General features: G+C 45.7%; 1 protein-coding gene across 1 annotated transcript in view; it reads left to right on the forward strand.

The window, feature by feature from the left end:
• The window catches only part of PELO (pelota mRNA surveillance and ribosome rescue factor), a 193,922-nt gene that overhangs the window by 93,250 nt on the left and 84,942 nt on the right, over nt 1–15,730 (forward strand). The window contains exons 6-8 of the mRNA XM_069244350.1: nt 6,066–6,126; nt 7,721–7,882; nt 8,301–8,347. Coding sequence (XP_069100451.1) covers nt 6,066–6,126; nt 7,721–7,882; nt 8,301–8,347 — 270 coding nt within the window. The remainder of the gene's footprint in view (nt 1–6,065; nt 6,127–7,720; nt 7,883–8,300; nt 8,348–15,730) is intronic.

Raw genomic sequence — 15,730 nt, forward strand, 5'->3', positions numbered from 1 at the left:
GTGCTGAGGCCTGCTAACCAGGCCCCAGCACCAGTGTTCTTTCCCTAACCTGTACTTTTGTATCCACAATTGGCAGACCCTGGCATCCAGATAAGTCCCTTGTAACTGGTACTTCTAGTACCAAGGGCCCTGATGCCAAGGAAGGTCTCTAAGGGCTGCAGCATGTCTTATGCCACCCTGGAGACCTCTCACTCAGCACAGACACACTGCTTGCCAGCTTGTGTGTGCTAGTGAGGACAAAACGAGTAAGTCGACATGGCACTCCCCTCAGGGTGCCATGCCAGCCTCTCACTGCCTATGCAGTATAGGTAAGACACCCCTCTAGCAGGCCTTACAGCCCTAAGGCAGGGTGCACTATACCATAGGTGAGGGTACCAGTGCATGAGCATGGTACCCCTACAGTGTCTAAACAAAACCTTAGACATTGTAAGTGCAGGGTAGCCATAAGAGTATATGGTCTGGGAGTCTGTCAAACACGAACTCCACAGCACCATAATGGCTACACTGAAAACTGGGAAGTTTGGTATCAAACTTCTCAGCACAATAAATGCACACTGATGCCAGTGTACATTTTATTGTAAAATACACCACAGAGGGCACCTTAGAGGTGCCCCCTGAAACTTAACCGACTGTCTGTGTAGGCTGACTAGTTCCAGCAGCCTGCCACACCAGAGACATGTTGCTGGCCCCATGGGGAGAGTGCCTTTGTCACTCTGAGGCCAGTAACAAAGCCTGCACTGGGTGGAGATGCTAACACCTCCCCCAGGCAGGAGCTGTGACACCTGGCGGTGAGCCTCAAAGGCTCACCCCTTTGTCACAGCCCAGCAGGGCACTCCAGCTTAGTGGAGTTGCCCGCCCCCTCCGGCCACGGCCCCCACTTTTGGCGGCAAGGCTGGAGGGAACAAAGAAAGCAACAAGGAGGAGTCACTGGCCAGTCAGGACAGCCCCTAAGGTGTCCTGAGCTGAGGTGACTCTGACTTTTAGAAATCCTCCATCTTGCAGATGGAGGATTCCCCCAATAGGGTTAGGATTGTGACCCCCTCCCCTTGGGAGGAGGCACAAAGAGGGTGTACCCACCCTCAGGGCTAGTAGCCATTGGCTACTAACCCCCCAGACCTAAACACGCCCTTAAATTTAGTATTTAAGGGCTACCCTGAACCCTAGAAAATTAGATTCCTGCAACTACAAGAAGAAGGACTGCCTAGCTGAAAACCCCTGCAGAGGAAGACCAGAAGACGACAACTGCCTTGGCTCCAGAAACTCACCGGCCTGTCTCCTGCCTTCCAAAGATCCTGCTCCAGCGACGCCTTCCAAAGGGACCAGCGACCTCGACATCCTCTGAGGACTGCCCCTGCTTCGAAAAGACAAGAAACTCCCGAGGACAGCGGACCTGCTCCAAGAAAAGCTGCAACTTTGTTTCCAGCAGCTTTAAAGGACCCTGCAAGCTCCCCGCAAGAAGCGTGAGACTTGCAACACTGCACCCGGCGACCCCGACTCGGCTGGTGGCGATCCAACACCTCAGGAGGGACCCCAGGACTACTCTAAGACTGTGAGTACAAAAACCTGTCCCCCCTGAGCCCCCACAGCGCCGCCTGCAGAGGGAATCCCGAGGCTTCCCCTGACCGCGACTCTTTGAATCCTAAGTCCCGACACCTGGGAGAGACCCTGCACCCGCAGCCCCCAGGACCTGAAGGACCGGACTTTCACTGGAGGAGTGACCCCCAGGAGTCCCTCTCCCTTGACCAAGTGGAGGTTTCCCCGAGGAATCCCCCCCTTGCCTGCCTGCAGCGCTGAAGAGATCCCTAGATCTCCCATTGACTTCCATTACAAACCCGACGCTTGTTTCTACACTGCACCCGGCCGCCCCCGCGCTGCTGAGGGTGAAATTTCTGTGTGGGCTTGTGTCCCCCCCGGTGCCCTACAAAACCCCCCTGGTCTGCCCTCCGAAGACGCGGGTACTTACCTGCAAGCAGACCGGAACCGGGGCACCCCCTTCTCTCCATTCTAGCCTATGTGTTTTGGGCACCACTTTGAACTCTGCACCTGACCGGCCCTGAGCTGCTGGTGTGGTGACTTTGGAGTTGCTCTGAACCCCCAACGGTGGGCTACCTTGGACCAAGAACTAAGCCCTGTAAGTATCTTACTTACCTGGTTAACCTAACAAATACTTAACTCCCCTAGGAACTGTGAAAATTGCACTGTGTCCACTTTTAAAACAGCTATTTGTGAATAACTTGAAAAGTATACATGCAATTTTGATGATTTGAAGTTCCTAAAGTACTTACCTGCAATACCTTTCGAATGAGATATTACATGTAGAATTTGAACCTGTGGTTCTTAAAATAAACTAAGAAAAGATATTTTTCTATATAAAAACCTATTGGCTGGATTTGTCTCTGAGTGTGTGTACCTCATTTATTGTCTATGTGTATGTACAACAAATGCTTAACACTACTCCTTGGATAAGCCTACTGCTCGACCACACTACCACAAAATAGAGCATTAGTATTATCTATTTTTACCACTATTTTACCTCTAAGGGGAACCCTTGGACTCTGTGCATGCTATTCCTTACTTTGAAATAGCACATACAGAGCCAACTTCCTACAAGGGGCAAACAATCTCTAATGATTCTGTCCCTGGATGCCGCAGATATAGCTGCACGTGGCATCAATACACGTATCCTAATAAGGATGCATGCATGGCTCTGCTGCTCCCGTTTCAAGCCAGAAGTACAGTAAGCGGTCCTTAACATGCCCTTTGATAAGGAATATCTTTTTTGCCCTCAAGTGGATACTACTCTTGAGAAGCTTATAGAGGACACAGAAACAGCAAAGGCCCTAGGTGCTCTACAGTTCCCCACAAAAAGGGGCACTTTTTTTCACCCCACTTTCAGAGGCACCTACAGATCCACATCCTTTGAGGCGTCTACTTCCCAAACCAGACAGACTCCACCGTTCTATTCCAGGGGTTTTTATAGGGGGTCCATCAGAAGCAACAATATCAAGGGCAGGGGTATAAGTACCACCTCCTAAGCTCTTCCTCCACTGCAAAGAAGTGACTACTTTGTCTTCCCCCCTGCTCACTCCACACCTGTTGTCGGCCGGCTCCAAAATTTTCATTCAGAATGGTTCAACATTACCACGGACCAATGGGTCCTTTCCATTATCCAACATGGTTATTGTCTGGAGCTCATTACCACTTCTCCAACTATTCCCCGTCACTCTCACAAGCTACGAGAGCTCACTCTTCTCAAACAAGAGGTTAAATCCCTTCTTCTCAAAGTAGCCATCAAGCCTGTTCCCATAGAACACCGGGGATCTGAGTTATACTCCCTATACTTCCTCATTTCCAAAAACGATGGCTCTCTCAGACCTATTCTGGAACTCAGACTACTAAACCTGTACATCCTGTCAGAACTGCCGTACTCACTACTCTCTGCAATGGTGGAATTTCACCAACCTGTTGAAAGGGTGGCCTTTTTTGGACCCTGTGCCCCAGGTCAGACTGACCATAGATGCATCACTGACTGGTTGAGTTGCTCATCTTCAAGACCTCACAATGCAGGGCCTCTGGGATCTCAGTCAGCAATCCCTACATATCAATTACCTCAAGCTTCTGGCAGTGTTTTTAGCCCTGAAAGCTTTTCTTCATCACCTATCCCACAAGGCTGTCTTAGTCCACACGGACGACATGACAGCCATATATTACCTACAGAAAAAGCATGGGGGGGGGACACAGCTGTCCTACTGTCACTGTTCTCTCAAACAATATGGAAGTGGGCTCTTCAACACCACATTCACCTCGTGGCAGAGTGTCTTCCAGGAACAGACAACGACTTTGCAGTCTTGCTCCCTTCTCCTTCCTGAGATGTGTCCAGGCCCTTCCCTTGTGATTTCTCACTGAATCGAAGAGCAGCCTTATAAGTGTACGGGGGATTCTCTCTCTCTCTCCCTTCTCCAGAGTGTCCCACTAAGCTCACAGAAATGTTGCAATATACAAATCTGTATGGGGGGATTTCCATACTCACGTCTTAACCAGGCCGGCCTGGGCTTCCCAAAATAGAAACCAAGGTCCTCCATGTAATGTACCATTATAGGCACACTTGTACTCCGTGTATGGCCATAGCATGTACACTTACCCAGTACTGTTACCTCCATGCATTGTGCCATCACAGACACGTACATTCAGCCCACTATTTCATTCTAAGTCCACTGCTCAGTACTTTAGCTTTTCTGCATTGTGCTGTGGTTTGCTACACACACACAAACACGCACACACTCAGCATGCGGGTGTTGGACGGCACTTCACCTTTCATATATAGTACTTTTAACAAGCACACATACATCCACCACATTTCCACTGTGCATGCTTTGCACAGCAATACTTCTCTTATGTAATGTATCCCTAACAGACATACATACACCCAGTATACGCACTCACCATGCATGTACTTCACAGGATTGCTCTATCCTTGCACTGTACCCTTCCGAGGTGCACACATACATTCAGTGCAGTTCCACCACTCTTGCTCTTCAAAGCACTCTACATCTAACTGTTCTAGGTGAAGCGCGAGTTAAGCACACGGCAGCGGAACTTTAAAAAGGGGAGTGAACCTGTAGGCCTCACTCCAGTGATGCAGGTTAAAAAAAGACCTGTTCACTCCCACTGCGGATCACTACACACTATGCTGACACCACTGCACTCATGCTGCTTAACTCCTGGTGGAAGGCAGTAGATTTCCACCTGTCCGAGGGTAGCACGCTGGGCGCCCCTCCCGGTCTAACAAGACCACAATCCATGATAGGCCTATGTCATGGCACACATGCATGGTCTGTGCTTGCCTATGACAACAAAAATCAGCATTAGGGATCCAGAGAACAGTACAGTTGGGCACTCAGTGCTGAGATACACGTTCATAAACAATGCAGAAGACTACATCCAGCAGGGAGACTGGGTAAGAATTTTAGAACCAGGTGGGTCAATAAAGGAGATTCTAAATTTGGTTGACCAATTACGATTGTGAAACTTAATCCTCAGAAAGTTGTGACTCAGGATGATCATGTTTGGAATTTTGGGCTTATTGTGAAGAGTGAGGGGAAGGAGGTTCCCAGATAAGCCCTTGGAGGGATCTTCATTGTTAAGAATTGAGTTACAGCTGAGCCCCTATATAAGGGAAAATAGGGTTGGTACTGTTGTTCATGACTGAGATTCCAGTGCTGTTTTGCCTGATGAAGATATCAGTTTCCCTGGTGAATATATCAGTCATTAATTGGATATTATTGCTACAGATAATTATACAATTGGCAACTAAGTTGGAGGGAATGGTAGGGTAAATACACCATCTGTAAAATGTAGCTGCCCCTAATCATATTTGTGAACATTTTTCTTTAAACAAATCGTTATTGATTTTTAGTTAATATTTTGTAACTGTTTCATTATCACTAGTTTCTTAACGTTAACAGTTTCGTCCTTTAGAAAGGGAGATGTATTCTATACTATGTGGGTTACTTCTCTGTTAATTAGGGAACACAAGGCATGTTGATAAAATGTGAATGTGATGGTTGTCTTGTCAGCTGAGCACTGTGCTGATTAACAGAAGTCTTACTCGATTCTTCGTCTGCCTTATTATTGTCGATAGCCCATTGACCTGCTCTTCCTGTTTTTGTCACTCAGTCCAGGCCTTTCCGTACACTGCTGTTTGTGAGATTGACACAGTAGAATACGCCTCTTCTGTGTGTCAGAAATTTAGAATAACTGTTGCACAATGAGTACTTCTTATCCAAATATAAACATTTCCATTGTCGTGTACACATTAGTGTACGTACAGATATATTTTTAAGGTATTCAATGTGCTTACGTTTGATTACCAGCCTAGAACAAAAGGCATGTGCATGTGGCCCTCTACTCAGAAGGTGCCTCAGCCATTTGAGAGGATAGTGGATTGGGGGTGCTCCACTTGCTTTGTCCGTTTCTCAGCACTTGGCTTCTGTCTGGTATTCCTGTGATACTGTTACATTGAGTTACTTGTGGACACAACATTGATAAATCTCTCTGCTCTACAGGCTTTGGATCGATTTTATGAACAGGTGATGCAAGGGATCCTCCGACATATAAACTTTGAAGGTGAGCTCCTCTGCAAAAACAATTGTCTTCTGGAGGCTGATCAAGTAGGGGCCTTACCCCTTCCTTACAAAGAAAAGAGCTTTACTGCTTTGGCCTCAGACACTGGGACCGTCTCTCTGGTTTCACAGGTCTCAGCAATCCGACATTAGGTTACACATCTTTGTAAGCCTATGTAGAAGAACTGTCCTTTCCACTATGCAAATCTTACAATATGCATAGAGATGAATTTCGAGTTATACATATAGTACAGCATCACACTCCAAACAGCTGAGCTATCTTATGGATACATAGATCTAACTGTTTCAGACAACTGGGCTGACTCTTACTCCAGTCTTCAGCCTTGTACAGCAGATGTATACTTGTCGTAATACCAGTCTTTTAAGGCTCCAACAGTTTTACTATCGTTCAGATTTCACAAATCATACCGGCTTCAGAGAGCAGAGTTAACCATCAGGCTGTGCCTACTCAAATCACGTGGAGCAGTGGATTCTTTAGTTGATTTAGATCTTGTAGTTCATGCACAGGGCTATTCTGAAGTTAAAACGATTTGCAGGGCTTCAGCAGAAGAGTTATCTCTTGTGTTAATATTTCCTACAGGCTCAGCCTGCAGAGATATCTCTTCAGTTATACAGATTTCTAGAGAACTCGGAACAATGCCACCTTTTATTATGAAGCTCTTATAGGCTTGTTCAAAACCAGCCACGTAAAAGGATCTAACAGACTAGAGCATCGTTTCTATCTCCTAGATTACATAGCTTTTACAGAATTAGAACTAAGTTTGTGGTACAATAGTATGATGTAATAAAAACCTCACTTAAGCATTGATGAAAGTATAATATTAGATCCTGACATGCATTTCACGCCGTTCCTTCCCTCTCTATTTCCTTCATTTCTTTACACCCTTCCATCTCTCCTCTTTTTTTCTTTTTCTCCTTCTGTCTTTTCACCTCCACTGGCCCTTTTTCCTTGCCTTGCTCTTGCCAATATACCATCCTACTCCACTCCTTCATATTTCTTCTCCATTCTTTTTCGCTTCTCTTGTTCCGCCATTGACTTCATCTCTTTCCTGCACTCTCTCCTCTACTCTTATTTGATTCCCTTTCTTCTACTTCCTGTGACTCTTTCCCCACATCACCTAATTTCTCTATGCACTTTTTCCAATCCTGCATCCACTCCTCCTTCCAATTCTTAATCTAACTTGCTGCCTATATTAATTTTTATTGAACTCTTCCTTTTAATCCACTCTGCCTTTCCTCTTACTTCTTTTTTCATCTTCTTCTGAATAAAACCTATTCTCTCCTGTCTCCTTACTCTTTATTTCACACACTTCCCTCCCCTCTTTATTTCACACAATCTTCCGCATTTCACCACTTTCCTTTCCCCCTTTGGATTGGCTCCTTACGCTCTGTCCCTCTACCCTTTAAACCTTACTTTGCTCTCTCCCTCCTCTTCTCTATATTGTTCTCCTCTCCTTCTCTTATTCTTCCCCTCACTCTATCTTTCCATTGTTCTTCTCTTCCTTCCTCTTCCATTTTCTGTCCTGTCAGTGCCTTCCCTTCTCCTTCCTAACCCAACCTGCCTCTGGTGTCCACAGTGGTGAAGTGTGTACTCATAGCCAGTCCAGGCTTTGTGCGTGATCAGTTCTCCGACTACATGTTCCAGCAGGCGGTGAAGATGGACAACAAAGTGCTGCTGGAGAATAGACCAAAGTTCATGCAGGTGCATGCCTCATCCGGACACAAGTACTCTCTAAAAGGTGAGATTCCCCACTAATGGTCATCTCTTTGACCCATGTCGTCCCATCTGGAAAAAGAGTAGTCCACTAAGCATAACTACTTTCTCAAAGATGATACTCGAACCTTTAACGTTAATGCCAAAAACAAGGTTGAAATGTAAAGACCCCCGCCATCCCCAGACTGATGTACTCCCTAAGGTAAGATGTCTGCCTCGCCATGATAGATGTACCCTTTAACCATATGGTCGACTAGAGTCTTCTGCTGCACGGTGAGTTGTGGGCAGGTTCTTGTTTCTTATTTCTATCATGCAGCAAACAGGCTGATGGTGGTTACTGATTGATCTGGCTACTATGCTTCTTCGTCAAAGCTTTATGAAGTGTGTTGTGACTGTGCCTTCTCCCTTCCGTTTGTGATGGCCTCTTCCTTTCCCCTTCCTAGAGGTCCTGTCTGACCCTGCTGTTACAAGCCGCCTAGCAGATACCAAGGTAAGCCTGCAAGACTGTATTTGTACTTTTCTTTGCTGAACAGGCCTATTGCTATGTGGCACCACTTTATTACAGGCAGCACCATAACTTTCGTTCTCCATTTTATCTGTGATTTCTGCTTTCTTTATATACTTCTGGCATAAGCAATAAACAAGACCTTTTTATAGCGAAAGGCATGGGTTTCAGAGTTCTTTCCACTCTTCTAGCTGTATCAGCTGTGGTGGCAGGACTAATTTATTGTCTGCAGGCCTTCGTTCCTGTTATTTGACATGGAATTAACTCAATCACACCATTAGTTATATACTGAATAACCTATTTACAAGCTGTAAGTTACCTGCATCTCAGACAGGATTCCTTGCACTGCCAAACCTCGAACCTTTACCCTTAGCCAAGTGGCTTATGTTAATGATTTTATTCATTTTATCCACAGTAAGCGATAAATTAAATTAAGCCAGCTCACCAAAGATTCATATTCAATTTCTCGAATTGTAAATAGATAAGAAATCTGCTAACACTATGTGGAAAGTAACTGAATCAGGCTATATCCTAAGCTTACACAAACTATGCTTCAGATAGCTAACATGGAAAGGGAGTACATTTAAAAAGACTAGATGAGGATAAACAAAGCGCCATGTACTTCCAAGTCTATTCTGCGTTTTCACAATATCCTCTTCTGAATAGTTGAGCTTGTGGACAAGGCATTAAAAATCTGGACCGTATATGTAAAAGACAATCTGTCTTTTTCTTTAACCGCCTTTCGAATTCCCTACTACTCTTAGAGAGAAAAAAAATCTCTGTGTTAAAGATCAGGCTACTGCTATCCATTCTCCTATTGGAGCTGTCTCTTTTTAAGGTTGAGCCTGTAAGTGCATGTGCTAGTGCAGGTGTCTTGCTTACGAGACTCTGTTGTGTACAGTAAAGGGCTAGGAGCCTACCTGTCGCTTACCATTTGTTGGCTTGTGTGGCTCTCTGCTTTACGGCCTTGTAATTCGTCACTGCAGGTGTGGCATTATTTCTATTCTTCTGTGTGGAGCAGGGACCAAGCACTGATTGATTCATCGTAATCAGTGCCTGTCCGCTGCTCCTGACGTGATTTAGGTACTGTTTTGCTCTTTTTAACTTCTAGTGCCCCGCAATCAGGTTTGTGACTGTCAAAAACATGCTGAGCAGGACAAACAAAATTGCAAAGTTTTATTTTTTATAACTGTCGTCCCTTTATTTTGCCAAGTTGTCTTTTATTACTTTGCGCTCAAGTTTTCTTTTGTTTTTGCTTGTGGGTGCTGTTCTCAAAAGATGTTATATGTAATTTTTTAAATAATGCTTCAACCCATAATCATGCAGTACACCCAGATCCACATAGCTGCCAAACTTCTCAGGTCCATGCGTGATGTGCTCTTCCACTCTAGGTTCTTTTTTTATGTTCCGGGAGTTGTAACTTTGTTTTATAATGGAAAAAACAAGACTACAAGTCCCAGAATTCAAAGTCAAAAACTGGAATGGAGCAGCAAATCACACATGGACCTGGGAAACCTGGCATGACTGAATCCACCCCACTGCAATCCACCCTACATCAATCCACCCCACTCCAACCCACTGTAGTCTAATCTGCCCCACTCCAGATCACCCCACCCCACTCCAAAGCAATCTACACCACTCCTATCCAAAGCAATCTACACCACTCCTATCCAAAACAATATGTCCCTCTCCAATTCAAAACATGCCCCTTTCCAGTCCTAAACAATATGCTCCACTCCCATCTACCCCACTACAATCTGCCCCACTCAAATCCAGAACAATCTGTCCCACTCAAATCTGCCCCACTCCAAACTCCCCCACTCCAGTCCAAAACAATCTGCCCCACTCCAGTCTTTACTCCAGTCCGCCCCACTCCAACCCAAAACAATTTGTCCCACTCCCCTCCGCCTCACTCCAATCTGCCCAACTTCAATCCAAAACCATGCATCTCACTCTAATTCAATCCCTCACCCCACTCCAATCCACTCTTCTCATCCCAAATCATTCTAGTCCAATCCACCCAACTCTCATCCAGTCCAATCCACTCCACACCAACCCAATCCCACCCCATTCCAATCCACTTTATTCCTATCCACCCCAATTCAGTCTGCCCCACTCCAATCCAAAACAATCTGCTACACTCTAATCCACCCACTCAAATCTGCCCTACTACAAACTGCCCCAATCTAATCCCCAGCAACCCACTCCAATCCAAAAAACTCCAATTCACCCCACTCAATTCCAGTCCACCCCACTACATTCCAGTCCACCCCACACCAATTCACCCCACCCCATACCAATCCAACCCACCTCAATCTAGCCCATTTCAATCTACCCCACTCCAATCAATACACCTCTCCCCTATCCAATCCACTGCACCCCCACTCACTGCACTCCAGTTTAATCCAATCTACTCCAATCCAATCCACCCCACTCAAATCCAACCCACTCCAATCCATCTAACCCCGCTTCAATCCATCTCACCCCACTCTAATCCTAACCACCCTACTTCAATACTGCTCACACTGTTCCAGTCCAATCCAGCCAGTCCACCCACTCAAATCCATCCCACTCCAATCAGGTCCACTGCTACTCAATCCGCCTCACTCCAATCCAATCCACCCCATCACACCGCAAGCCATTCCACTCCAACACAATCCACTTTAATCCACCTCACTCCAGTCCAATGCAGTCTACATATCCCCCTACTCTAAACCACCTTAATATAACCCACTTCAGTTTGCCCCTCTCCAATCCAATCCACCTCACACCAATCCAATCCACCCCACTCAATCCAACCCACTCCAATCCAACCCACACTAGTCCAATCAACCCCAATCCACACCAATCCAGTCCACCCCACTTCAGTCCAATCCAATGTACACCAGTCCAATCCACCCTAATCCACTCCAGTCCACCACACTCCAATCCAGTGCCCCTACCCAACTCCAATCCACCCTACTTGGTTCCAATTCACCCCACCCTGCCCCTAGCCAGTCCACCTCACTCCTATCTAACCCACCCAAATCCAGTCCACCCCACACAGTCCAGTCCACCCCACTCAGTTTAATCCACCCCACTCAATCCAATCCCCCCAATCTAATCCAGGTCACGCCACCCACTCCAATTTGCCCCACCCCTCTCCAATCCACCCCTCCAGTCCACCCAGCCCATTTCAATCCACTCCACCTCAATCCACCCCACTCTACCCCATTCCAATACACACCACCCCATCCCAGTTCAGTCCACACAACTTCTTTCCAATCACCACACTGCAATCCACCCCACCCCAATCCACCCCACCCCAATCGACCCCTCTCCAATCCATCCACTCCGAACAACCCCACCTCAATGCAATCCACTCACCTTCACCCCACTCCAATCTACTTCACTCCAATCCACACCGGTCCAATCCAACACACCTCACTCCAATCAAATCCACCCCACTGTAATCCAATCCATCCCAGTGCATCCCACCACACCCCAATCCACTCCATTTCAATCCACCCCACTCACTCCAATCCACCCCACTCTGTCCCAGTCCAGTCCACCCGCCCTATCCCAGTTCAGTCCACCCCACCCCATTTCAGTCTAATCCATCCACCCTACCTCCACCCCATTTCAATCTAATCCACCCACTCCAATCCAGTTCACCCCAGTCCAATACAACCCATTCCAGTCCAATCCATTGAGCCCTACTCCAATCCACCCTACACCACTCCAGTCCACCCCAGTCCAAACCACTCTACCCCAATCCAGTCCATCTCATTCCAATCCAATCCACTCAATCCACCCTACTCTACCTCAATCCAGTCCACCCCACTCTACTCCAATACAATCCACCCCATTGCCTCAATCCATTCCAACCCACTCCACCCTATTCCACTCCACCCTGACACTCCCTGCCATTGGACTACTGAACTCTACTCAACTATACCTCACTCCAACAAATCCACTCTACAACACTCTGCTCCCCCACTCCACCCCGATTCTTCACACCGCTAACTTTTGCCATGCTGGATAGTAGCCATACTGGTGTACATAATGGCAGAACACAGTGCCAAAGCCAATAGCTCTTGCATAGGCCTAACCTATTGGCTTTGCCAATGTTTGTTTTAGACCTGTCTGTTCACAGCTTTTACTACTTGATTGGGATGAATTTTTCGGACGAGAAAAAGGTGTTCAGTGGCATGTGTAGATGTAGATACACGTGCTTTGCATAAGTCTGCCATCTAGTGTTAGGGCTCGGAGTGTTACAAGTTTTTCTTCGAAGAAGGTTTTCAAGTCATGAGATCGAATGACTCCTCCTCTCGATAATACTGCGCATGAGCATCGAGTCTTTGTTAGATTGTTTTCTTTCTGCTGTCGGGTTCGGACATGTTGCCTCTTGTTCCGGTGGATCTCGGTTCAGCCCTTATGAACTTATTCTACCTGTCTATAATACCGTTGGTATTGTTTTGATCGCGTTTTCTATCTGGAGTCGATTTGATTAAAATGTTGGGGTCTAATTTTTTGCCCTTACTACAGGCCTTGCCCTTTTAGGACATACTTCAATGTCAGGCTGATGGAATGAACTCCATTTCATTCCATCAAGCAAGACTCCGTGACTAAATCTCCGTAGCCGAAAACTACAAGTAGTAAGCCTACTACTTTCACACAAGAAACCTCAGGCATACAACCAATTTTAGAGGTCATGGACGCAAGACAGCGCAAATTACAAAATTAAAAGGGCACAGAAACAATAATTGCTTCTGATCAGGTGACTATCAAAAGGAAGTTAACCTTTTAAGGGACATTAGATGCTGGACCCTCCACCAAAAAAGGTCTCAAAGGTCAGAGTAAGAAAAGGCTTTTCAACAGAAACAGCCTTCCCCACCACATTCTCGTTTTCTTCCTCCTTCCACACCACCACCATCATCACCCACATATTCTCATATACAATTCTCACCACAGACATCCTTAGTATCACCACACAGGGATGATCTTAGTGATATTCAGCAAAATGCAGACCCATGGGATCTATATGACTCTGATCCCCTTACCTCAAACGATCCAGACTTGTACCACGCTAGACCTTCTCCACAGGAAGACACTTCAGCATACAATCCGGTCATAGCAAGAGCAACTGCATACCTTAATGTGCAGATGCTACAGACCTGATAGAGGAGGATTTCCTTTTTAATACATTAACATCCACACATAAGGAATATCAATGCCTCCCAATGCTACCTGGGATGCTTAGAGATTCATCTGATATTTTTAAGGAACCAGTAAAAGCCAGAATTATCACTCCTAGAGTAGACAAAAAATATAAACCGGTTCCTTAAGACACAGTTTTCATATGAACACAATTACCACCAGGTTCAGTAGTGGTTAGTGCAGCAAGGAAAAGGGCTAACAGCCAGTCAACAGGATATGCTCCTCCTCCAGAGAAGGAGAGCAAAAAGTTAGATGCTGCAGGAAAAAATGGTAGCCTCACAAGCTGCAAACCATTGGAGAATAGCTAACTCCCAAGCTCTTTTAGCTAGATACGACAGGGCTCACTGGGACCAGATGGAAGAATTACTACATTACCTTCCACCAGAGCATCAAAAGCAGGTGTAGCAAATAGTTACAGAAGGACAGGCACTTTCTAGTAACACTATTAGATATGCTACAGATGTGGCTGACACCGCAGCCAGAGGCATAAACACCAGTGTGGTCATCAGAAGACTTGCTTGGTTAAAATGTTCAGTCTTCAAACCTGAATTACAACAAGCTGTCTTAAACATGCCCTTTCACAAGGAACATTTGTTTGACCCAGAGAAGTGGGCACAACTATAGAAAAGCAGAAAATAGACTCCGAAACGAATAAAGCAATGGGTGCATTATACAACACACCTGCTAGGGTGGGGCTTTCGTAGGCCACAATTTAGAGTTGGTTTCAAGTCAGCGGCCACAGAAACAACATCCACTTCACAGCAAAAATACATCTCACAATTCTATACGAGAGGTTCATTTCGAGGTTCCTACAGAGCATCCAATAATAGAGGAAGAGGCAAACCATCTTCTTCCAGAGGTTCCTCTTCTGCAACTAAACAGTGACTCACTCACCATCCCCACAGCACACACATCTGTAGGAGGAAGACTGGTAATTTTTTTTTATCCACCGTGGCATGACATCACTACAGACCAATGGGTTCTGTCCATTATCCAACATGGTTATTGTCTGGAACTCATTACTATTCCACTAAACATTTCCCCTCATTCGCACAGACTTACTCAGGACCATCTCAGCCTACTAAAAGAGGGGGTACAATCACTACTGCTCAAAGAAGCCATAGAGTAACTACCCATATCCCAACAGGGGTCAGGGCCACATGTATGAAGATCCGGTTTTGTGTTCATTCCACTAGCAAAAAAGGAGCTTCAATGGCATTCTTGGAGAACTTACCTATAGCAGACATATGTAATGCTGCTACATGGTCCATACCACACACATTTACTAAACACTACTGTGTAGATGTTTTAGCTCGTCAGCAAACAATTGTTGGATAGGCAGTACTTAAGACATTATTCCAAGCTCATCCAACTCCTACAGGCTGTCCACCTCTTATTTGGAGGGGACTGCTTTATAGTCTATGCAATGCATGTGTATCTACAGCTACACATGTCATCGAATGGAAAATGTTCCTTACCCAGTAGACATCTGTTCGTGGCATGTAGTGCTGTAGATTCACATGCATCCTTCCTCCTCCTCGGGGGCCTGTAGCCGTTGCATTACAATGTATTGTAAATATGTATATACATTGCATGGACATCTCATTTCTTATATCTATCTATGTACACAAGTACACACCCTGTGCTTTACCCGCCTGTGGGGAAAACAATCTAACAAAGACTCGATGCCCATGCACAGTATTACCAAGAGGAGGAGTTACTCGATCTTGTGACTCAAAAACCTTCTTCGAAGAAAAACAACTTGTAACACTCCAAACCCAACACTAGATGGCTGACTTATGTAAAGCATGTGAATCTACAGCACTACATGCCACAAACAAATGTCTACTGAGTAAGTAACATTTTCCTTTCCTGTGGTGTAGTTAAGGGTTGGCTTTTGTCAGAGTATCTATTGACTAATTATCAGATAGTGTCTCAGCAATCAGTTGGTCTCTGTTTACCCTCTGTATCAGTCAGACATGGACCATGAATGGGCACCTGAACCTGGAGGTTTATTTGGGTTGTCAGGGAGTCATTGTGGCTAACCATATGTTAAGGACTGAGTGTGTCTCTTACTTGTAAAGCTAGAATGGAGCTTGTAGGAAAGGGAGCTTTTGGCATGGTTAGATCCCACTTTTTGACTGGTATCAGATATGAGTTTGAATAAAT

Source organism: Pleurodeles waltl, chromosome 7 (genome assembly GCF_031143425.1).
Source record: "Pleurodeles waltl isolate 20211129_DDA chromosome 7, aPleWal1.hap1.20221129, whole genome shotgun sequence".
Classification (NCBI taxonomy): domain Eukaryota; kingdom Metazoa; phylum Chordata; class Amphibia; order Caudata; family Salamandridae; genus Pleurodeles; species Pleurodeles waltl.